Source organism: Crocuta crocuta, unplaced genomic scaffold (assembly GCF_008692635.1).
Source record: "Crocuta crocuta isolate KB4526 unplaced genomic scaffold, BGI_CrCroc_1.0 scaffold131, whole genome shotgun sequence".
NCBI lineage: Eukaryota > Metazoa > Chordata > Mammalia > Carnivora > Hyaenidae > Crocuta > Crocuta crocuta.
The window spans coordinates 16,626,657-16,650,173 of record NW_027528977.1 but is presented as its reverse complement, the minus strand read 5'-3'; the positions used below and the strand labels follow the sequence as shown (position 1 = coordinate 16,650,173).

General features: G+C 50.0%; 1 protein-coding gene across 1 annotated transcript in view; it reads right to left on the bottom strand.

The window, feature by feature from the left end:
• Nucleotides 1-23,517, bottom strand: part of SLIT3 (slit guidance ligand 3) — a 598,836-nt gene that overhangs the window by 59,538 nt on the left and 515,781 nt on the right. Inside the window, exons 15-20 of the mRNA XM_077757361.1 lie at nucleotides 17,246-17,396; nucleotides 16,206-16,280; nucleotides 9,058-9,201; nucleotides 8,216-8,359; nucleotides 5,155-5,318; nucleotides 3,973-4,105 (exon numbers count right to left, since the gene is read on the bottom strand). Coding sequence (XP_077613487.1) covers nucleotides 3,973-4,105; nucleotides 5,155-5,318; nucleotides 8,216-8,359; nucleotides 9,058-9,201; nucleotides 16,206-16,280; nucleotides 17,246-17,396 — 811 coding nt within the window. The remainder of the gene's footprint in view (nucleotides 1-3,972; nucleotides 4,106-5,154; nucleotides 5,319-8,215; nucleotides 8,360-9,057; nucleotides 9,202-16,205; nucleotides 16,281-17,245; nucleotides 17,397-23,517) is intronic.

Genomic DNA, 23,517 nt, shown 5'->3' with positions numbered 1-23,517 from the left:
GTGGGAGAGGGGGAGAGGGGGAGAGGGGGAGAGAGAGAGAGAGAGAGAGAGAGACAGACAGACAGACACGGAGGGAATGAGAATCCCAAACAGGCTCCATGCTCAAAATGGAGTCTGGTGCAGGGCTCTATTCCAGGACTGGAGCTGAAATCAAGAGTGGGATGCTCAACTGACTAAGCCACCCAGGTGCCCCTGCAGGCTTGCTTTTAAATCAGGAACTTAGTGTTGACTTCAAGCAGGTGTCTCTGCATTATTTGCCTGCTAGTGTATAATTACCTGATTCTTAAAGTGTTGTCCACTGGCCCTGGGGGTCCTTTAGACTTTTTCAGGGTTCTATGGGGCTGGAACCACTTTTGTGATAAGATTAAAACATTGTTTTCCACTTGCACTGTGTGAATAAAATTGCTGGCACCTCAGTACGAATCAAGGCCATAGCACCACATGATATCAGTGGCCATTACATTCTTCCCCCTCAAGCACATGCAGGTAAGAAAAAAAAAAAAAGCCAGTTGCATTGAAGAATGCCCTCCATGAAGCACTAAAAAAACTATTAATTGCATTAAATATCAACCCCTGAGCACACTTCTTTTTAATATTCTGTGTGGTAAAATGGGTGGCATGCATAAAGCTTTTCTCCTTTAGTTGTCTTAAGAAAGAGCTCTGGTGTCACTGAGTTATAAGCTGAATTAGCCTTTTTTTGGTTTTCTTTCATAAAACACCATTTTTACTTAAAAGAATGACTAGCAAACAGGTTTTTCAGGGACAGGTATTTAGTAGGCAATTTCCCAAAAGTGAACAGTGAGCCTGTCACGTCAAGGAAACAACGAACAAGTACTTACTGGCAATGATAAAAATTCAAGCTTGCATCCAAGTGAAAATTAAAATTTTAGAAAACCCATAACTGCTACATTGAGCAGTATCCCTTTATTGAAAGACTTTTCTGCTGAGATTTCTCGGTGTTAATGGCTATGACAGTTTTGATATTGTATAATGCAATGTGTCAGCACTGGGAAGATCTGTGTAACTCTATGAACCAATATTCTCCAAAGGACCAGTGCCTAGTGTTACAAGATCACGCAAGGTGGGGGAAAAGTTCCATTCAAAGCACAGGATAGATCGGCGGGTTGTAACAGAGTATAAAAAGTTCATTGATAGGTTTTGGGCTTCACATAGCAACTAGCCCTTACCACTATGCGGGTTTGGCATATTATCAAAGAATCTCCACAATTATTTGGAAGGGCTATTAAAATTCTCCTCCCTTTTTCGATACGTGTCTCTGTGAAGCCAGATTTTCTTCTCCTACTTGACCCAAAACACTATCACAACAGAGTGAGTGCTGAAGTAGGATATGAACATCCAGTTGCCTTCAACTATATTTCTAAAAATGTCACTCTTCTCAGTTAAATTTCTTTTGGTTTGGTTTTCATAGAAGTATGCTTTCTTTATATAAACATATAATGCATAAATTATTCTTTCTAAATGGATTAATAAGCACATTTCAAAAAACTTCTCAGTAGTAGTTTCCAATGTGGTAAATATCAATTGATTTAAGCACATGAACAAAAGTACTGAGAGTCCTCATTGCTTTTGACAAATGTAAGGGGGTCCTGAGACCCCGAAGTTGAAGAACTTCTGGGGTAGGGGGCTAGAGCATGGGGGTTGGGGTCAGACCAAAGTGCCTTCTGATCGTGACTCAGCTGCTTACCAGAGATGAGGCTTGGGAAGTGACTTAGTTCTTACCGCTGAGAGAGAATCAGGGGTACTGAGGACCTAGCTCGGTGACTGCTTGAATGAGCAAGGGGATAGCCGTGGGTCTCAGGCACCCTTCTCCCAAGAAGAGAGAAGGGCCAGGGGTTTGCAGACGGTTAACAGGAAAACTCACTTCCCTCTGGTTCCCACCACCTTGCTCACTCCTGACTGCAATGGGCTCCTATACCCTGCCCTTTGGAGAAATGCTCTGAAACTTTGTCTATTTTTTTTCCTCTCCTTCTCAGTGAATTAAACTTAATTTTGTTTTCTAAGTTGGCAGCTCTGCCTGAGACCACTGATGATGCCTGAGGGAGCTGGAAAGCCAGTGCTGGATCCAAACACTGAATTTGGTCCTTGAAAGCAGAGGCCTCCAAGCCACTGTTTTCTGGGCCTGTCAGCTTTCACTCTCTGGCATCAATTTTCCTGCCTTGTGCTCCCTGGACCCCTCCCCAGACACTCCTCCTCTCCTTCCAGGAGATGGTCTGGGCTCAGAGGTGAGGGGTGCCATCCTTGGTGCACTCTGGAAGCCAGTCGGGCCAAGGGAAGAGCCATCATTTCCAAAGCAGGAAATCAGGTTTCCCCAAGCTCTGAAGTTTACTTTATAAGACTACAGCCAATTATCTTCGTTAGTTCAATCTCTGCGTCATGAGCTTTGGGGAAAAGCATCTGTGGGCCTGTTTTCATGGCATTTCCTTCTCTTTAGCATGTGTAACTTGGCCCAAGAAGGAGGTGAGCACCTGGGCCATTTCTGGCCTCGGCGCTGCCAGATGAGGGAAGGGCTCGGGACTCACTGCACCAAGTGCATTGCTCATGCAGACCTCCATCCGCACAGCCAGAGCCCAAACGTGGGGCTGTCGTGGACTTTTAGTGACTGTCACAACCTTCCTTCCTTTCCTGGGATCAGCAGCCCTGGTTACGACCTTCTGGAGTGTCAAGAGATGCAGGGAGGCACAACTCACACCCAGGAACTGACCTGCTATACTCAGACAGTGTCTTACTCAGGCTTCTCCCCAGGAAGCACTGGCAGAGCCAGAGAAACACTCCCTGCTGGTGTCTAGGGTCCAGGGAGAGAGTGCGAGCCTGAGATGTGAGAGGGGGGATGGAATGTGAGTGTGCCTTCCTGCTCAGGCACGTGGGTCCCTGTCACAGCTCACCCAGCTCTGCCTGCCCCCACCTGCAGCAACTGCAGTGGGGTGTGTGGGGCGCCCCCTCCCCGGCTCGTTGCCTGCCTCTGACCCTGTGGTTTCAGTTCGAGCTTCATCTCTCCAGAGAAGCTTTCTCTGATCTCCACACCCAAGTGAAGCCTCTCTATTTTCGGGGTTCACAACAGCCTGTTCCTCTCTTTTGTAGCACTTTTCATGGTTGTCCTCTCACGGGTGCTGCTGAGATGACGGAGCTAATGTCTACCTTCTCTGGTGAACCTGTTTTGCTCACCACCGTCTCCCCAGTGTGAGCAGAGGGCCCGACACGACAGGGGCTCTATAATAAACACCTGCGGAGTGAATGAATGCATGAACACGAGAGTGAGTGTGGCCTGTGCTGGCTGTGCCAGTGTGCTGCACTCACCTGCCATGGCTGGGCTGCTCCTGTACCCTCGGGAGAGGCCTCCCCACCCACGGGCCAACTGGCATAGAAATACAGTTTTTGGCACAATGTGAAGGGCCCTTCAGGAAGGGAATGATCCGTCTTTTAAGTGGGAGCTTCTGGGGCAGGAGCAACCCTGAGGAATTAGTGTCAGGAGCCTGGGCTCTGGGGTCGCATGGCTTCTGGCTGGAGCACGGACAGGGGGCAGAACTAAGATTTCATCAGCAACACTGGCAGTTTTAAGGTGGAAAAGGATCATATTGGTGGAAGTGCTCAGTAAGCTTGTGTGCCTGCTGGGCAATGACTTCACCACAATCCTGTGATATTTCTGAGAGACTGCTGGGGAATCTAGAAGGTGGGGTAAGAGCAAGGGGCCTGGGGTAATCTAGAAGATGAGACAGTAACTCCCCCCCTCCCCCCACTTTATTCTGGAGGGCTAGGTACTGGTCACCTGCCAGGCGGAGGCACCGGGGCGATGCTTCCTGTTCCCATGTCCACGTGGCTGCCCGACCGACCCCTCGGCCCAGGCTCTGCTCCCACTCGAGGAAGGGGATCCCAGGAAGTCCCGCTCGAGACCCTGGGGATAAGGCTGGCGGTGGTGGGATCTGAGGGTGCTCAGTGAGGGGTGGCAGTACTCACAGTTCGGTCACGTCCTTGGGAATGCCTTTGGGGAGGGCGTGCAGCCCCCTGTTGCTGCACCGCACCACCGTCTCCACGCAGGTGCACTGCTCCGGGCAGAGCGGGCCCAGCTGGCAGCTACTCTCGTCATTGCCTGCGGAGAGCCCCAGAGTGAGCGCGGCGGGAGACCAGCTTCTCTGCGGAGGCAGGTGAGCAGGCGCAGGCACCGCGCTGCCCTCAGGGAAGGGAAGCCCTCCACTCTGAGCCAGAGCCAGGAACAAGGAGCCTGCTGGTCTCATCCATGGTTGAAGGGAAAAGAATGTGTTCTTGGGTCGGGGAAGCACACCTCTCTTCTACCACATTCAACATAAAATGAAGGCTTAAAAAAAACTCGATTAACTGGAGTATTAGATAGGAAAGAGGTCAGTTAACCAAGTCAGGAATTAGCCAACCTTACTGAAGGAGTGGTCTGGGGGAGGGGGGAGCCCTGTCTCCTTCCCTCCTCTTTCCTTCCACTGCACAATCCCTCTGGGGTGGTAAATGTGTCCCCAGCCCCCATTATACCTTAACCTCAGTTAACCTACAAACCAGTTAATTTGTCTCCAGATAACCTATAGGTGACCAAGTACTGGCTTGAATTTATGCAGATATGCCCTTTGGAATCCTGACACTCAAAGCTGTGGATCTCCAGGTATTCACAAGCCCCTAGCCAGTGACAGAAAATTTCCAGGAGCCCATGTTTAAGTCTGATATGTAGAGCCTCATCATGATGCAGACAGGAAAACTGAGGGCCAGGGCTCCCTTGCACAGCAGTGTAGGTTACCTACTGCACAAAGGTGCCTCATCATCGAAGGGGCATCAATCGCGCCGTGGACATGGTAGATTAGAATATTTAGTACAACAGTGCTCTCATAGATAGCGATAAGTTATCTTGTTTTCAAAAAATCAGTATATTATAACACATTTCTGTTGACAGAAGTACAATCTCTTTAGAAAGAGGCCCCTTTTCTTAATGTGCAAGAAGGAGCCATATGGCTAAGCAGCAGACCTGCAGAGTCCTTCAGAGCCACAGATGCATGCCTGAGGGCAGAGTCCAGTTAGATCTCAGGGGGTCCCGACCTTCAGTCACTGCTGCACCTCCCCTCTTGTGTCACTCTTCCTTCCCCGGTACTGCCCTTCCTCCACCAGCCCTCAGCCTCTCACCTTCACAGGTGAAGTCCTGGATGGCCACATCCTGGATGGGGATCTCCTTGAGGAAGAAAGGCTTTTGGCACCGGGGGTTCCCGCTTACGATCCGCCTCTTCCTCAGCCACTTGCCGAGCCAGGCCAGGTGGCAGTTGCAGTTGAAGGGGTTGGACAGGAGGTTTCTGAGAGGAAAGAAGGGTCCTCTCTGAGTGGTTTGCACCCTCCCCTCTACTGTGGGAGCCGGCCTTAGGATCCAGGCGTGCAAGCCTGGGGCCCAGCTCTCCAGGCAGGCCAGCTCTGGGTTCCAGGGAAGGAGGAAGGAGATCTGGGAAAGGAAGTGCAGACTCTCTCCCAAGATCCAGATGCAGTCTTTGCGAGGGTCTCATTCCGGACCTCTGTGGACAGATGTGACCACAGTCTCCTGCCACGCCTTCCCTGCCTCGCTGAGCCCTGGCTGCTGGCTGTCTTCAATCCCTCAGCAGGATTCTCTTACACTTAGCCCCCCACACCACTCCCTCCCCCCAACCCGAGGCACGAATCTCTCTACTGTTTGCCTGGCTTCAGTCCTGGCTTAGACGGCCCCTCCCCAAAAGGAAATGAGGAGTCTGCTGGTCCCAGTCTTCTCCTCCACTCGACTGTGTGTCCTGCACAGCACCCACAGGCAATGCCTCCCTCTTTAGACTCTCAGCTCCTGCATGGTGGGGGTCAGCCTTGTGTGTCTACCCCCCAGACACCTTGGGTGTCTCCAGGGTCCTGCATGGAACCTGCACGGCCACTTTATAGGCATCTATGGAATGCAGTGACTGGATGGTGGAGGGACCAGGGAGGGCAGCTGTCAGGCTGTGAGTGTCGGCCGGAGGACTGGAACCAGGCTAAGCAATTCATAAAGCTGTTCTCCCATTCAGATTTGTCCCAACAGCCTGGGGAAGGAGGTAACATTCTTCTCATTTCACACACACAAGGAAAGTAAAGCTTCAGGGAGGTTACACAAGAGGCCAGACAGCCCTGAGGGGCTGCGGTAGGACAGGACAATTAAGAGCTTGGGAGTCAGACATCCAGAGTTTGAATCCTGGCACTGACGTTCAGCAGCTGCGTGAAGTCGGGCAAGTTTCCTCTCATGTCAAAGCTGGTTTCCTTAATGCTTTGTGACTCTACCTCTCTTGGCATTTTTTGTCTTTGGATTCCCAGTATGGAGGCAAACAGGAGGATTAAAAATAAACCAACCTGCTGGTGCTAGTCCCTAACCCACGGTCCCCCATCTGGCTGTCACTCATTCATTCAATGCATCCGTTTCTTCAGCAGTTATGTAATGAGCATTTACTTAGTGCCAGGCACAGATGGAGGCGCTGAGGACACAGCAGTGCACTAAAGAGCTGCGCATCCCTGTCCTTCTGGAACCTACATTCCAGCTGATGGGAGGCAGACAGTCTGCAATCAACAGCACAACGTCAGTTGTAATAGTATATTAGGAAGTGGTCGGTGCTATGGAAAAGGGAAGGAGAGTGGGGCTGAGGAACTGGGGGTGATGGCACAGGAGTAGAGTGGGGTGAGGCAACGGACACTGATGCAAAGAATGGATGGTGGGGAGGGAGGCCAGGGGAAGGCTGTTTCAGGGAGCAGGAGTGGGTGTAGGGTGGGGAGGGAGGTGGGGCTGGCCCGGAGGAGCTTTGGAGGGACTGGATGGAGCGGGCCTTTTAGGACCCCTACAATATGGCTTTTATTCCCAGTGAGGCGGGTGTATGGGAACATGACCATAGGCAGCAAGAGGAGAGGCAGCAAAAGCCTTTCTCTTCTGTCTTCCAAAGAGTCACTGGGGAAGGAAAGAGTGGAGAACGGACCAGCACTTGAGGCTAATCGAAGTACTAGAAACAACCATAAGGGCTAATGGGGTCAGTGCTTTCTATGTCTCAGGCCCCTGCTGTGCATTTTAAAAATATGAACGGATTCGATCCTCATAACAATCCTATAAGACGGATTATACAGAAGGAACAATTGAAACACAGAGAGGCGAAGTAACTTTTCTAAGGTCACAGAGCTAATAAGAGGTAAAGCCAGGATTTGAACCCAGGAAATCTGGCTCTAGAGTCCGTCGCTTTAACTGCTATTCTAAATAGCCTCTTTTACCAGTAGTGGTAAATTCAATACCTAATGAATTACCTGGGCAGGAGCACTCATTTAGGTGTCCTGAGAGCTAGATTCTACTTCTGGTTCTGATATAGATTTAAGCAGCCTGTGACATCATGTAAAAACCCCTGTCAGATCATGTCACTGGCCTGCTTAAAACCTTCAGTGGCTTCCTGACATGCTTTGCACGAAGATCAAAGTAGTCCACAGCAGGCCTGTAGCCTGGTCCTGGTCTCCCTCCTGCCTGGTCTTAACCTCACCTTCTCTCTCTCTCTTTTTATTATTATTATTATTTTTTAATCATTTTTAAATTTTATTTATTTTGGGGGGGGGAGGGAGGGAGAGAATAAGAGCAGGGCAGGGGCAGAGAGAGACAGAATTCCAGGCAGGCTCCACACTGCCTGTGCAGAGCCTGACACGAGGCTCAAACTCGTGAGCCATGAGTTCATGATCTGAGCCGAAACCAAGAGTTTCATACTTAACCAAGTAAGCCACCCAGGCGCCCCATATCTCAATCTCTCTTATTCTGTGCTATGAACCATCTTAGACTTTTCTCAGTCTCACACATTTGCTCTGCAACAACCTACCACAGGGCCTTTGCACATGTTCTTTCCACGGAAGGAAATGCACTTCTCACTTTCTTGAACAACCTATCTCCTACCCACTTTCCAGAGCACAGCTCCAGTGTTCCTTGACAAAGCCTATGTTGGGTTTCCGTAACACTGTGGAGCTCCCTGCTGTGGCAATTTACTATGCTGTGAGCTCCAGGAAGGAGGGACCATGTCTGTGAATTCTCAGCATCTAGACGGTGCCTGGCCCATGGAGGCAGCCTAGCAAATGGTTATGAAGTTGACAGATGGGTAAAGGGCCTTGGCCAAAGATAGTATGGAGCTGCCAGGGGAGAGGTCTGCAGGAGAGTGGCCCAGTTGGTGTGCATGGATACAGGAGGACTTACATGGTGGACAGGGAGACGAGCGTGGTGAAGGCTCCAGGGGTGATGGTGGTGATCCGATTGTCATAGAGGGACAGCAACCTCACTGAACTCAGGCCAGCAAAGGTGTCATTGCTCACACAGTTGATCAGGTTACTCCTCAGCATCCTGCAAGAAGAGGGGTAGAGATGAGGGAGCACAGGCATCATCTTCTCCCCTCCACCACAGAGCCAAAATGTGTGTGTGTGTGTGTGTGTGTGTGTGTGTGTGTGTGTGTGTGTGTTTAGATGGGATGCTTTTGCCAACTCCAAGCCCAGACTACTCATGTTGCTGAGGTTTGTTCTGTGACAGTAGGGCCTGGGTCCCCAGCAGGGCTACCTGTAAATGTGTATGTACGTTTTTGTCTGTGCATGCTTTGTGTATAGTAAAACTGGGAGTCAGGAGTACATATGTGTGGTGGTTAGTGTATGCATATATATTTCTAGGAGGAAAAAGGAGAATCAAGATGTGGCTGTGAACATCAGCTTGTGTGTCTGTGTGTGTGTGCACTTGCATGTGCATGCTGATTTGTGTATGTGCTTATGTGCATACTGCCTGTGTATGTATCATTGTTATGTATATATGCCTATATGTATATGTGGGTAAATGTGTGTGTGCCTCTCTCAGCATGTTTCCAGTATGAATCTATACATGTGTATGCCTTCGGGCAAGTATCTTTTGGTGTGTGTGTGTTGAGGGCAGTAAGGGACTCAGCAGGTCAGGACAGTACCCAGGCCCAGGAGCTGCCCGGCAGGCTATGAATCCCCCTCTGATGCCCTTGCCCTCCCATCCCCTTCTAGGACTTGGCCCAGGCCCGGGGCACTCACAGGGTCTTGAGGCCACTGAGGCCGCGGAACATGCGCTCATGCACGGTTTCCAGCTGGTTCCCGGTCAGCATCAGCTCCTGCACGCTTGCTGCTCCATCAAAGGCACCCTCTCTCACCTCCTTGATCTTGTTGTTACTCAGGTTTCTAGAAGGAGGGAACAGAGTGGGGCAGGGTGCAGGAAGGGGATCGTTAGCCCTGCACCCAGTGGGGACCCTGAGGCGCCCCTGCACAAGGACTGGACAGTTGGGCTCCCTGATGTTTGGTCGTCAGCACCTGTGGCCGTGGAGCAGGGAGCCCAATCCACACAGGTGGGGCTGCTGTGTGAAATGGGCCATGTAGAGCTTCAAGTCTTCAGGATCCTCTTCCCTGGGGATGAGCAGGTTTAAAATGGTGCTTCTGAAACTGACTTTCTCCCTTCAACAGAAGCTCTAGCCAAGTGGTGCTTCTCAAGTGGAGGACAGGAGCAAAGCACAAGATGTGCCCTCTGTGGGAGTGGGGCTTTGCAGAACTTCCAGCTCTACGGTTGCGATCCTTAGTGTACATGGATACCTTCTAGTTAGTACTTTTCCAGCACTGAGTATGTATGAGGTTCCATGTGAGAGGGCAGGCCCATGGAGTCACACTGAATCCCTAAAACAATGCCTCTCAGAGGAATACTAGTGTATACTATCCTTGTCTCATCTTCTGCATGAGGTAACTGAGTTTCAGAGAGTATATTAAGTAACTTGCCCAAAGCCACACAGCTGATAGAAAACGGATTGAGGCCCGGCTTTCTGGTGCATCAAAGTCCTCCAGGGAGCCGCCACTTTCTCGAGTGAATGTTCCTGTGGTGGTGTGGCCTCTCACACCCTTGTATTACTGCTTTGCAGAATTCAGGGGGTGGGGCATTGGATTTTCTTACAGTCCTACCAAGGCTGGGGGCCGCCCCTTCTGAGTCTGCCCTGAGCTCTGAGAGAAGGTCTTTGCCTCCGATATCTGCTCACCACATGCCAGGCCTCACTAGATATCCTGCAGGGTTGCTGGTGCAACCAGAGTCCCTCTGGACTCTCCCTGGCAGGGGACCTCCACGGACCACCCGCATGGTCAGGCCTGCAATGCATTCTGGGTGGGATGGATGGAGTGGAAGGGGATGGTGTTTACACACACTGGGGGAAGAATCCAAGCTCTGGAGCAAACAGCCTGTCAGTGCCTTGCACAGGGGATGGTGTTCTGTGAACGGCGACATCTGCAGGTGCACCCACTAAGCGCACTGATGTTGTTGGGACTGAGGGCTCACCGGAAATGAGTGCATTTTACAGCTGGGGATACTGAGGCTCAGACAGGTGAGGGAGCAGCTCCAGGCCCTGGAGGCGCACCCTGAGCTTCTGGTACTTTTGCTACTCTTCTGCTCCTGCCCCGGCATAGCTCTGGGCTCACCCATGGCAACTGCAGGGGCTGAAGCTTCCCTCAACAACTGGCTCAGAGCAAGTGATGGAACTGGGCATCCGTGGGCTTGACGCCAGCCCCTTGCCTTCTTTCCAGGTAGGGACTGGTCCTGCAAGGCATGGCAGTGCTCACACCTGTGCACAGGTGCAGAGGAAACAGCTGGTGCCCTGACTGCTCCCTCAGTACTTCTGTCGTGGCCCTGTTCACCTCCCGCCCTTTCTATCTTGCCTGGGAAACGGGAGCAATGCTCCTCAGCATCCTTCCCCCAAGGTCTGAGAGAGCTGGGAGACTCTAACTGGATTTCTGCCCCGCACCCTTGCCTGGCTCTCCTTAAACTCAGCCGGTTTTCTTATAAATCCTGGTTGTTCTGGTCCAGGATAGCCCAAGAATGAAGGTAATGCACTGGGGAGACTGCAAATTACCCCCAAATTAGACATGGGAGGAGAGATAAAGGCTCTCCCAGCAGCTATAACTCATCTGAATGCCGGAGGAGCGGGATTTTGCTCCAGAGAGTTAGGCTCCCTGGGGAATTAAAGTACACAGGACGGGCAATGAAGATGAGTTAAAGCAGCCATGAAGGGGGAGGGTTCCCATTTCCTGACATCTGTTTCTTTAAATGAGCAAAATTAACATCACATTACTGTAAGGTTTGTGAATTGGATTTCCTCAGGCTGGGAGAATGGAAAACATAAGGAGAGCACAAAAGGAGGGGATAGAATTTTCCAGAAGACCAGGCTGCTGTTGTCTCCCCATTCATCAAATCACGCTCAAACCTATAAAACCTATAGGCAGCTTGGAGCAAGCACTCCACACACAAAAGAAGGGCATTGGGTTTTGTAGGAACTCTATCTTACTCTCAGAGCAGGATCTTCCTGAAGACACCCCAGATCCCAGGAACCCCAACATGTAAAACCAGGGCCACTCAGGAGGCCTCTCTCCATTTTTACCTCTACAGATGCACCTGAAGAAATATGACTTCATCACCGTTTTGACTCTGATGAGGATGGGATCTTACACTTGAAAGCGCCCAGCCTCAGAAACGTCCACGCAAACTTGGGGTCATTTCAGAGGGGCAGAGGCAGGACAGCCCCAGCGAGCAGCTATGCAGGTCTCTGTTCGTTGCTGGCTGTACCTTTCAGACCTTGTTCTCATCTTCCCAAGAAACACTGAGGCCCCTGCAGGCTGGGGGTTTGTCTAGCTACCCCTGGGAAGCCTGAGTCTGAGGAGGCAAGCCTGGGCTTCTTCTAGCCCAGGGTTCATAAGACAGCCCATGAACTCTGGCAACAGGCGAGCATCTGTAGTCCTGTTTAAAGCCCAGGCCAGACAAAAATGTAGTGGGGTGAGAGCTACGTGGATTTTTCTAGAACTAAGGATGCTGGGTCATAATGGAACAAGCACTCTGGCACACTGTCAGGTCAGGGAGGTCCTCTCCACCTTTTTATGAACCTTTCCCTCCCATGAGGTAGAAATTCTATTTCAAGCTGGGGTCACAAGCTTGAATGTCCCTAGGGTCTAGGATGGTGACTTAAAGTAGGAAGCAAGTCTAGTGGGGACAGCACAGGCCACAAGCCCAGCGACCAGGAAAGCACAGGCCCTATTTAAGGGGGCGGCTGCCCCTCACTTTAACTCAACTGGAGCCATTTGGGAACACGGGCCCTGTTTTGTCAGATCTTTGGACTTTCCAGAAGATGCCAGGAATTTGGATTTTTGTTTCTGTGGTGCTCCTGATTTTTAAAAGTGGGCTACTAATTCTTACTAAAAATACAACTAGTGCCAACAAATCCACCTGATTTTGGCTAGAGGGCTCCTGGGGTTTAGTCTGTGGCTGAGATTCTCCTTCATGATAAGGACTGACCAAGAAGTCTCTGAGAGGGGCCATGACTGCAGTCTATGTGACATCTTCTGAAAAGTTGCCTTGAGATGTCATAGTACTAATAAACCTCTTGGGTAATGGCTTATACTTTTTTCTTTTTTTTCTGTATCACTTAGTACATGTGATACTCATGGAGATCTCATGATTCCAACAGGACAGGTAAAGGCACAGAGGTTCAGACAGGGTTTGGAAAGGCACACACCATGGAGTTTAAACACGTAGGGCTTTATGTTCCCTCTCCTTGGCCCATGTGCCCTGTGACCCCACAGTCCTTGGGGAAGCTTAGCCGACCTGGGCACAGACACAGCTGGCTTTAACCTTACTCTGATCCAGCTGGGAGCCACGGCCTCTATGGGGATATAGGGATGGTGGCGGGTCTCAGTTTAGGGCCCTTAACAAAAAGAGCTGCCATCAAATTATTTTAAATAAGTAGCTGTAGCCAGTGATTTGGGACCAGATCTGCTCCACGGGCCACTTGCTTGGTTGGCTAGCACTATGCATATGCATGTGTGCGCACATACATGTGCACACAGGTATGTACTGCCTTCAGAGACTGCATGCATTCCCCAGCGAATGCACTGTTACCACTGCTGGTGCTGCAGCTTCAGCTTTTTTTTTTTTTTTAAATGTTTGAGAGCTAGCATTAGCATGGGTGGGGGGAGGGGCAGAGAGAGAGGGAGATAGAATCCCAAGCAGGATCCGCACTGTCAACCCAGCACCAGATGCAGGGCTCAGTCTCACGGGCTCCATCTCACGAACCATGAGATCATGACCTGAGCTGAAATCAAGAGTTGGACACTTAACTGACTGAGCCACCCAGGTACCCCTGCTGCTTGAGTTTTAACCTGGGATAAGTGCTTTCTATGTTTCAACTTCCTTATTTGTAAAAGGAAACAATCTCAATCTCTTTTTTGTTTTTCTTGGTGGGAGTTAAATGGATTAATATCAGTACAGTCTGGGGCAGAGTACAGTGTTTAGAAACCATTAATGGCTAGCTATTATTATTGTTATTATTAATATTGCCCTTTACCCAGCTCCTTTCCACATTTGTGTTACTTCCTGGGTCCTGCAAGTATATGAATTTTCAACTCCTCTTTTATTTATTTTATTTTATTTATTTGAGAGAGACGGAGACAGTGCAAGCGGGGGAGGGGCAGAGAGAGGGAGAGACATAATCCCAAACAGGCTCTCTGCTGATAACAGGGCCCCAAACCCACAACCCCCTGAGATTATGACCTGAGCTAAAAGCAAGAGTTGGATGTGTAACCAACTGGTGAGCCACCCAGGCACCCCTATTTATTTTTAAAAAATGTTTATTTATTTTGAGAGAGTGAGTGCGAGTAGTGGAGAGGCAGAGAGAGGGAGAGAAAACCAAGCAGGCTCCATGCTGAATGTGGGGCTCAATCTTATGAACCCTGGGACTGTGACCTGAGCTGAAATAAGAGATGGCCCTTTAACCGACTGAGCCACCCAGGCGCTCCCATACTTATTTCTGATCTTCATCATAATTTACAAGGAAGAAGGATTTATTTCTATTATGCAAATAATATTACTAAGGCTCAGCAAGGCTAAGGATATTCCTAGGGTCACACAGTGGGGGGAGGGGGGACGGAGCTGAACTCAGAACAAACACAGGTCTGTTCTTTCCCACACATGGATTTCTGGCTGCTGAAGGGATTATCTGGCAGCCCTGACCTTCATTCCAGCTAGGCAAATACTGGGACAAGCCAAGTGACCCATGTCTCCTTGGGTGAGAAGTGGGTCTATGCTTTGCCACAGTCCCAACCATTCTCTTGTAGCTTGGATGTGGAGGCTGGGAGTTGTTTGCCACTTATCATTGTGTTTGTGCTGTTGTTTTCTTGGTGCACAGAAACAGTTCTCTATTCTCCCATCCTGGCTACAAAAGGGAAGGTGAAAGAAAGACTCAAAGTGCATGAACTCCACTGAATATGGCGGGGGGGGGGGGGGGTAATATTTCTTTATGGAAGCAAATACTACTTGATCCTGTTTACTGTGCAGATATGTACTTGGCCAGCCTTACTCATTTTGATACCTGCCTTATCTCCATATGCATGGAAGTTTGTTTTGATGTTTAAAAAAGTATGCCTTTCTCAAGTTTGAATTAAAAAGGACATTTTCTTGCAGGTTATGGGTAATGCCTGTGCTTGACCTCTGAAGGTTGACCACACAGCCAGCCACAGTCCTCACCAGGGCCCACGTGTGTCTGTCTCTCATCTGTCCCTTCTGAGTGCTCTCTACTGCTCCCAGCTACAAAGCAGTCAGTGAGGCCATGGGCAAGGTCGTGGCCACGGGCAGGGAGGGAAAGAGAGAGGTGGTGCATGGGGCAGGGGAAGGTCTTTCTCCTTCTCACCTACAGGGGACTGATGGGTGGAAGACTGAAGAACAAGACAAAAACTAAGGGTTACAGTCAGTTCTCATTATTCATGGTGGTGATATTCTACAAAGTCACTGGGGAAAAATGAATTTGGGAATGCTGAACCATTGCTCCTAGGGGAAATACAGGGTTAGGTTCCTGTGAGCCTCTGGTCACAACATTTTCATCAGCTGATCAATACATAACCTTGTTTGATGTGTTTCTGCTTAAAGACACCTTATTTCATATATGTTGTTGATTTATTTACATTGCACACAGCCTACAGCTCTATAACTCACGTCTGAACAAAACTATGTAACACACATATTTTCTCCATAAGGCACATGACAGCCTTCTTGTGCTTAGGAAGGCTAGATAGCCCTTTAGCACTATGTACCCGGGCCATTTAAACAGTAAAAACACCAACAAAAGCATAAACATGCAAAAAGATGTGGCACTAAATATACTGTGCAAAGGACACCTGCTTACTGTCTGAGAGCTGCAACAAGAAGTCAGCATGCATGGCCTTGTTTGATTTCAGCTGAGAACACATGTATAGAGGACTCAAAGCTTGTGGGACAAACGTTCCCTTAGCTCGGCCAGATTATTCTTGTTTGGCCCAAACTCCTAGGCAGGGAGAGGGTGAGGAGGGTAGGCAGCCATGGCATTGGAGAAGCCAATGTAAGCATGTGGACTCTCTGCGTCATGTCAGGCTCCGCTCAGGCCTGGGGACACCAAGACTGCAGCTCGGTGTACGAGATGTCTGGCACTTCTGCTCCACCGTCTGATGCAGAAGCCTTGAGAGGCCATATAAAAACAGACCTTTCAACTGTCACCTTGTAGAAAGCAGGAAGAGATGTGCACCCTAGACCTCTGAGTTCCACTGCTGGACCTTCCTGAGTCCTCCTTAACATCCCTTGGGGTAGGTGGTGGGTGTGTGGGGTCAGGTGGTGGGAGGCGACCTGGAGACTTAGGGGTGCTGTAGGACGCACGATCTAAAGAATACTCGATAACTTAAAAACTGAAGTTTTGTTTTGGCCTGTCTGTATGGCTGTGCCTTCCTGTCCTACTTCTTTTTTTTTTTTAATTTTTTTTTTTTAATATTTTATTTATTTCTAGGAGAGAGAGAGAGAGACAGTTTGAGCAGGGGAGGGTCAGAGAGAGAGGGAGTCACAGACTGAAACAGGCTCCAGGCTCTGAGCTGGCAGTCAGCACAGAGCCTGACGCAGGGCTCGAACCCACGAACCGCGAGATCATGACCTAAGCGAAAGTCGGACGCTTAACCGACTAAGCCACCCAGGCGCCCCCTTCCTGTCCTACTTCTAAATACATGCCCGGAGTGGGGTCTGGAGGAGGCTGAGAAGGGCTGGAGCAGAGGTAAGGGAGCCACCAATGCCTCAGCACATGGCTCTAGTCTGCAGCACAGACCCTGGCCAGGGCCTGGAGGCTGCCACTAAGTTCCCAAGGTTGACTTACATTTTCCGCAGGTTGGGCAACTTCTTGAAGATACCAGTGGCCTCTAGAACAGATATGTCATTGTCGTTCAGTCGCCTGCATGGGAAATAAGCAGACGAGGTCGTGGGTTAGCTGGGGATGGGGCGCCTCCTTCGCTGCCCTCCGTGGGACCCTCCCACAGCTCCCCTGTGGCTTGAGCTGAGTTGCCACCAGGACCTCACACCCAGCTGAGGTCAGCGGAGCTGGAGAAGAGTCAGAGAGAGCAGGAGGGGCCTCAAGGCTGTGCCTTGCTGTGTGCCCCTGGGATGTGTAAAGTCCAAGAGAACACTCACAGTAACAGCACTAATAATGAAGACCACCATCATTTCTGCAGGGTTTGCTCAGTGCCAAGCATGACTCAATATGAATTCTGTGCATGCATTCTCTTACTTGATCTTCTTAACCCCCCTGGGAGGTAGGTACCATCACTTCCATTTTATAGCTAAGAATTGGACGCTCAGACCTGAGAAGCAACACGCCCAATGTGAGGAAACTCAGAGGAGACCAGACGCAGACCCAAGTGTGTTATTCCTGCACATGCTGTGCCCTTACCCCGACCACGCCGTAGCTTTTTAGCTCTTCTGCTTGTGGACAAATCAACACACCTTTTTATTAGCATGGATAGTTGGAGACTCAGATAGGTCTATTCATTCTAGTGTTTTCTCGCTTTTGACAATTATTTAATAGCCATCTTTTATTACACTATAAGCTTTGTAAGGACCTGGAAAGACTATCTGCTTTGTTTGCTGTGGAGGCTGGTGGGCCTAGCACAGTGCCTGGCCCACAGCAGGTGTTCAGAAAATATATGTAGAATGAATAGACTGTCTTTATTTTCAAGGAAGATGTTCCTGGGGAGCAGGGCAGGGGCTGCCTGGGTGCCTATCCTATGCCGAGGATGCAGAGGACAGCCACGGAGTGCCCACGTGACTGAGCCTGGAGGGGGCTGCCTCCTGAGGACCCAGCTCGGGCCGGCTCAGGGTGACTGGGGACATGCAGGGAGTTCCAGCCGAGGTGGTACTTACAGATCAGTGACGTATTCGGGGAGGTGGCTTGGGATGCGGGCCAGCTTCTGGTTGGAGCAGTCCACAATGGTGCCCTCACAGCGGCACTTCTCGGGGCACACTAGGTCCATGAAGCACTCGCTGCTGAACCTGCTGCGGTAATCCTCTGAGCCTAGGCGGGGCCAAAGAGGGGGCATCAGGACCACCGGGGCTCCCAGCCCAGCCAAGGTTGTGGGCAGGGGGATGGGGAGGCACGGTGGGCGGGAGTGGGGAGGACCCAGTGACAGACACAGCACTGCCTTCATGTGTGGCCACCTGGCTGGTGCCCTCCCTACCCCAGCTCCCCGCTTTCCATTTGGTCTTTGTCATTCATGAGTTCAGTCCTCTGGGAAACCAGGCTCAAGCTCTGTGGGTTCTTAAGCTTTTGTTTAAAAGTTCTCCTTTTTGAGAAACTGATGCAAAGCTGTGTTCTCCTCTGAGAAATGCTCCTAGGTGGATAGGTGTAGAATTTGGTTTATAATTTGGGGTGGAGAGTACTTAGTCCATGATGCCCATCATCTGTGGACCCTCTAAATGTTCATGAAAATCCAAATGAAGAGATTCTTATGGGGTTTTGATGAGGGCAGTCAGGGCAGGGATGAGGTAAGGAAAGGGGGTTTCAAACTCAGTTCTCTTCAGGCAGGTAAAGAAACAATAAAGTAGGCTCAGTATATGGTGGTCAATGACCGCTGATACCAGGCCTCAGCACTGAGGACAACAAAGAGGGTTGGGGACCTGGGGATTTGGAGCCCACTGCCCTAATGCTTGGTAATTTGGCCCAGAGTTTCCTGATGAGTCTCTTTAAAAACAAGAGTAATAAATTAACATTTAAAAACTGTCAAGACAAGCACAACTCTTGCAAGGGTCAAAATAATTTGCCCTATCTTTGAGAATAAGCTTTGTTTAACCACAGTGAAAGGCCAGTTCTTAGCTGGAACTAAGATTTCTTTCTTTCTTTCTTTTTTTTTTTTTTTAATGTTTTATTTATTTCTAGGAGAGAGGGAGAGACAGCGTGGGCAGGGGAGGGTCAGAGAGAGAGGGAGTCACAGACTGAAATAGGCTCCAGGCTCTGAGCTGGCAGTCAGCACAGAGCCCGACGCGGGGCTTGAACCCACGAACCGTGGGATCATGACCTAAGAGAAAGTCGGACGCTTAACCGACTAAGCCACCCAGGTGCCCCAGATTTATTTTTTTGACACTGACTTTCTCCTGAGGCCACATAGTAATGGCAACAGTATCAACAAGAGATGTTTCAGGAGATGCCCAGGGTGCTGCTTTACTGATTGGAAAGGATCCCTTGATACCTGGGTAAACCTGGTATCAGCAATCGCAGCGGAGGTAACTGGGGAAACCCTGGTTCTCCTATCAGACGCCAGCTAGTCGCCAGGGGTCAATGTTTCATTAGCACCGTGGGAGGTACAAAACACAGGCTTGGTCCATGTTTGTCCAAGGTGTAAATACGATGTGCTACTACTGCATCCATTGTCCTGTATGTATTTCTGAAAGTGTTTCAGAGAACATGGACATCATTGGATTGCTTAACCGGTTGGGACAGACCTTGGTGATCTTATCTGCATTGGGGGCAATGTGAGGAGCCAGTGGTGCACAAGTTTTAGCAGTAGTGGGTTTGTCTAGGCTCTGGTAATCACTAGCCTCAGTCTGTCCACATGTAAAATGGGAATCTAGTATTTGCTCCTATATCACAGGAGTGGTCATGAAAATGCCAGGAAGAGTGAGGCAGTGAAGAGTCTCTGGGGAAGGGTAAAGCATCATACAAATGCTTACAATCCTACTGCTATTGTTTTTGAGAATTTAGTGGAATATTTGGCATGTCAGAGGCCACTAAAACATCAGTGTAGTTAGCAATAATAGCTCACATTTATGGAGCATGGATCATGAGCCAGGCACTATTCATTAAACTTCATATGGGTGAGCCCATTTAATACTTGTAACAGTCTTGAGATTATTGTGACTCCATTTTATAGATGAGAAAACTGAGGCCCTCAGGCCAACTGATATATAACAGAGGGATGACCCCTTTCAGGCTGATGCCAAGGCCTGTGTGACTAATATTATGCTTTCCTGCAGATATGCATTTTATCCCAGTCCTTCCAGGACTGATCAGAGTCCAACTTGGCAGAGGCAGATTGAATGGCATTTTCCAGCAGTGGGTTATGGGAGGCAGGAAGCAGACATCTTTCATGTTCTTGGTTTCTTCCCCCTCACCTTATCACCTTATCAACCTATGTTAATTCCTGATTGGGAATGAAGTCTCTGATTCTGAAGTGTCTTCTACTTAAGAGAAGGCATCAGAGGCCTGGACTTGCTTCCCTTTCCCTCTCTGCTCCCTCCTCGTCCCCCCTCCTTCTTCCCACCCTTCTACTCCCAGGCTTGTGTGAGCAAAATCTGTGCACGTATCCCCACAGTTATTTGGGCTGCTTCCTAATCCAATGCATTATGCAAATCTCTTGCCCTTGGCTTGCCAGCGTCCGTCCCACTGAATAACTCTGACCTGGGCCATCTTCCTCCAGACACATCAGCGTGCTGAGTCCTGGGTGAATTTCATTTTGCAAACCTTGCTGAATGACAATCCTCTCTTGTTCCCTGTGAGTGGTTCTACACGGTGATGGCATGAAGGGGCATTTTGTCCATATGCATGTATTTTTCTTTCAGAAGGTGTCTGCAATGGAGCCCCTGCAAAGTGGAGGAAGCCTGGGCGCTGATCAGATGCCTCTGAAGGACAGGAGGGAGCATGGTGTGCTCTTCAACACGATGAGCTTGAAGACGCACACTGGTTGGGCTGTGGCCGGCCGGGGACTGCCGCCGATTAAATGCGTTTTCATTTTAATCAAGGTGAGAGCGTCTGTAGTTAGCAGGAATCGCTCTCTGTAGTATAGTTAGATTATAACTGGTGGACCTCTGCGATGGAACCGCTGACCCATTTTAATGGAATGATTTTGCAATTAGATTCGATGGACTAATATGTTCTTTCCAGCATTCCCCCCTGCTGTTTTTGTTATTGCCCTGGTTTGTAATAACGAGGGGGTCGGAGTGTGATATTTTATATGAGTGGCAGCCAGAAATGTTAATAACGGCGTTTGCATGTAACCCAAAGAGTTCCTTCCCCAGTCAGAGCCAGCCTGAAATGCCACCCCCATCACTTCATATTTCATTACTGAAACTACCCTGGGTTCCTCGGAGCCATTTGTTATGCCTAATGCTCATAACTACCCAAAAGTATTTTTAACTTTTCCAGAGCTTTAAAAGTCAATTTCAATCTCAATGCATATTTGTCACTGCCAGAAATATTTAGGAGGAGGGGAGTAACTGAAGAGGCCGCGGCTTCTTCTCTTTGGGGCGAGTTCAGACAGCAGAGATCTCGGAGGACCTGAAGAAGGACCATAAAACAAAACCCTGGCTGAAATGGGTCACGGGGAGCTGATGTCATCTGGCATTTTGCCTGCTCCTGCCCCTGTAGCCCTCCTCCCTTTATGCAGGCAGCTCAGAACAACGACACTTGGTACATGATCACAGAGAGCTTTAATAGATCAGGGGGTGGAAATCCACAGCGATGAGATTTTATTACGAATCCCTGCCCTGCGGCCACTTCCCAGGAGAGCATGTATTTAACATCTGGATGGTCACGGGACTGGGGCAGGTAGGGAGCCACCACTCCCACTCTGTGGATAGGCTTGGCCACCGAGGCCAGTGCTGGGCCCAGGATGGCTGCTGTCCTTAGCAGTCTGGATTTGCATCATTCTTTGGGCAACCAGTTTGTCGAGTGAAAGTCACAGATTCACGGTTATCTGATGACCACAGCCCTGCCAATGCCCGCGTGTCCAGAGCTCTCCTCTTCCACCTCCAGTATCCCTAACGTGGGTGGTATGAAAGGAGGAAAGGAGCAGAAAGAGGAATTGGGGGGAGATCATCAGCTTGAAGAGAGAGCCACGTGGACAAGCAAAGGGTTGTAAGTAAGGAACGGAATCAAGAGAACATTGCCAGGCAAAATTATCTACTCATGGGCAAAGACTGGGGGACTAGATACCAGTGGCTGGAAAATGTCAGCTGTTTTACCAGGAGTTCGGTGATCAGTTGGGCAGGCAGCTGTCCTCGTAAGCTGTCCCTATCAGAGTCTATTATGAAAGCAGCCATCTACCTGAAACCAGAGGGAAATGCCCATGGCCTGCAGCTGGGCACTGCCTGGTCACAAGCCTGCTGCTGCAGAACCAGGGAAGTGCCCATGAAGGCGCCAGTGTGGACCCATTCCAGAGGCCTGGCCCCTGGCATGGCGGGGGCAGTGCTAAGGAACTGAGACTGTGCCCCTCTGTTCAGGATAGGGGACTGCTCCAGGCTCCGGGATTTGTTCCTTCCCAAATGGATCTTGGTATATCCATGCTGGAGGGAGGAGCCATTCAAACAGCACTGCTCGCTCACTTGCTCACTCAAGTTTTTTTCCATTAACAGAAGCAAACTTGAGGGGGAGTGTTAAAATATTTTTTAACTTCCTATCGATTCAAGTCAATCCTATCGTTCTTTTTCATTTTATAATTCAAGGTGATGAGACTGTCTGTGGCTGGGAAGGGTGAGTATTAGAGCTGGCAAGAGCAGCCATCTGAGCCAGGGCAAGTTAGTTAACCTCTCTGACTCGATATCCTCATCTGTGAAATAGGACTTACAAGGTTGTTGTAAAAACTGAAACAAGGTAATGATGGAAGTAGTTTGACACCTGACCTATAGTAAGTACTCAGTAAATGGTAAAAACATCCAGGAAGGCAAACAGGACTCTGTTACTCAGCAATCGCTGGGCCTGGCTCTGAGGGGAAACCTGAGGGAGAGGGGACAGGCAAGTCACACATCACCATGAGAGGCCAGAGTTGGCTTCCAGGCCTACGCCAGGATTTGGTTCCCAACATGACTCTCTCTCATCTGGAATGGGACACAGACTTCACGGCATGAACCAAAACCACCATCTTCTAGTTAGACTGATCCTAGGATTTACTAAGAAACACACAGAATGGGTTGCCAAGATCCCTCTCTTGATTATTAGAGACAGCAGATTCCTGCACAGCCCTCATACGGCACTGAACTAGACCCATGTGAGGAGCCCAGCCACATGTTCACTGTTCTTGGAAGGTCAAGGAAACGGCCTGGACTTTAGGCTGCATGGAGACTGGGACCAATGTCCTCATAAGGAGTGGGGATTGGGTTCAGGAGGACGTGTAAGTTAACCCAAAGCTTCAGACTCATGCCACTTTCACCCCCATTCTCATGCTCCCATTTATCCCCAGTGCTTCTGGTAAAGAGGGAGGATGGGGTGGGTAACAAGCAGCAGGGCCTCTGGGTTAGCTACCACTTGGGAAAACGACCTTGCACTGGAACTTCTCCAGGAAATGATGGGGCATATGCCTTGGGTGTCCTTGTCTCTTTGAATAGATGAAAAGCAGTGGTTTCTGAGCTTCAGCCTAGCTACTTTACCCCTTGGCCAGCATCCAGAGTAGACTGGGGGTGGGTGACGACTCCATCTGGGGTAGGACATTGTGTCTAGATCTTAGCTTGTCCCCAGCGTGCTTCTCCACACCCATTTCAGCCCATATCCGCTACCTGGAGTTGGAGGTACTCTGCGGATCCTTCGAGACTCCCGCCCCCCGCCCTCCCTGAGGCTAGACCAGGAGAGGTGGGTCTGGCAGGTGGCGGGCTGCGGTGCTCCAGAGCAGAGAAGAGGTGTCCAGCGGTGGCGGCGGTGGTGGCGGGCCATGCTGCAGGAGAGCGCGGTGCTTTCCGCGGTGCTTGACAGAACCATGTTCCGTTTCCATCGTTCCACCACATGGTTAGATCAAGCACAAAGGAAAGCCCCACGGCAACTGGTCAGAGTCAAGGTCAGGAAGCAGCGTCAGAGAGAGGACAGGAGCGCTCAGAGGAAGCAGCGTGGAGAAGCGGAAGCCGGAGCAGGCCCCCACGGAGCGTGATTAGTATCAGGAGCAGGGTTCCACAGGAACACTTCCGAAGACAGGAGCCCCACTGCCCGTGGCCCCCGCCCCTGGGCAGACACAGGGGAAAGGGAGAAGATCAGGTGGGAGACTACTGGATACCCCTAATCAGGAGAATCAGGGCACGGTGGATTATGACCGCAGAGGTCTCCGGTCACATCACAGGCCTGAACCGAACCTCTAAATCCCACTCGATGGTACCATTGATCTGACAAGACATCAAACTTAGCAGAAGCATCTTCTGCATGGTCTGCAACCTGGGGCCCA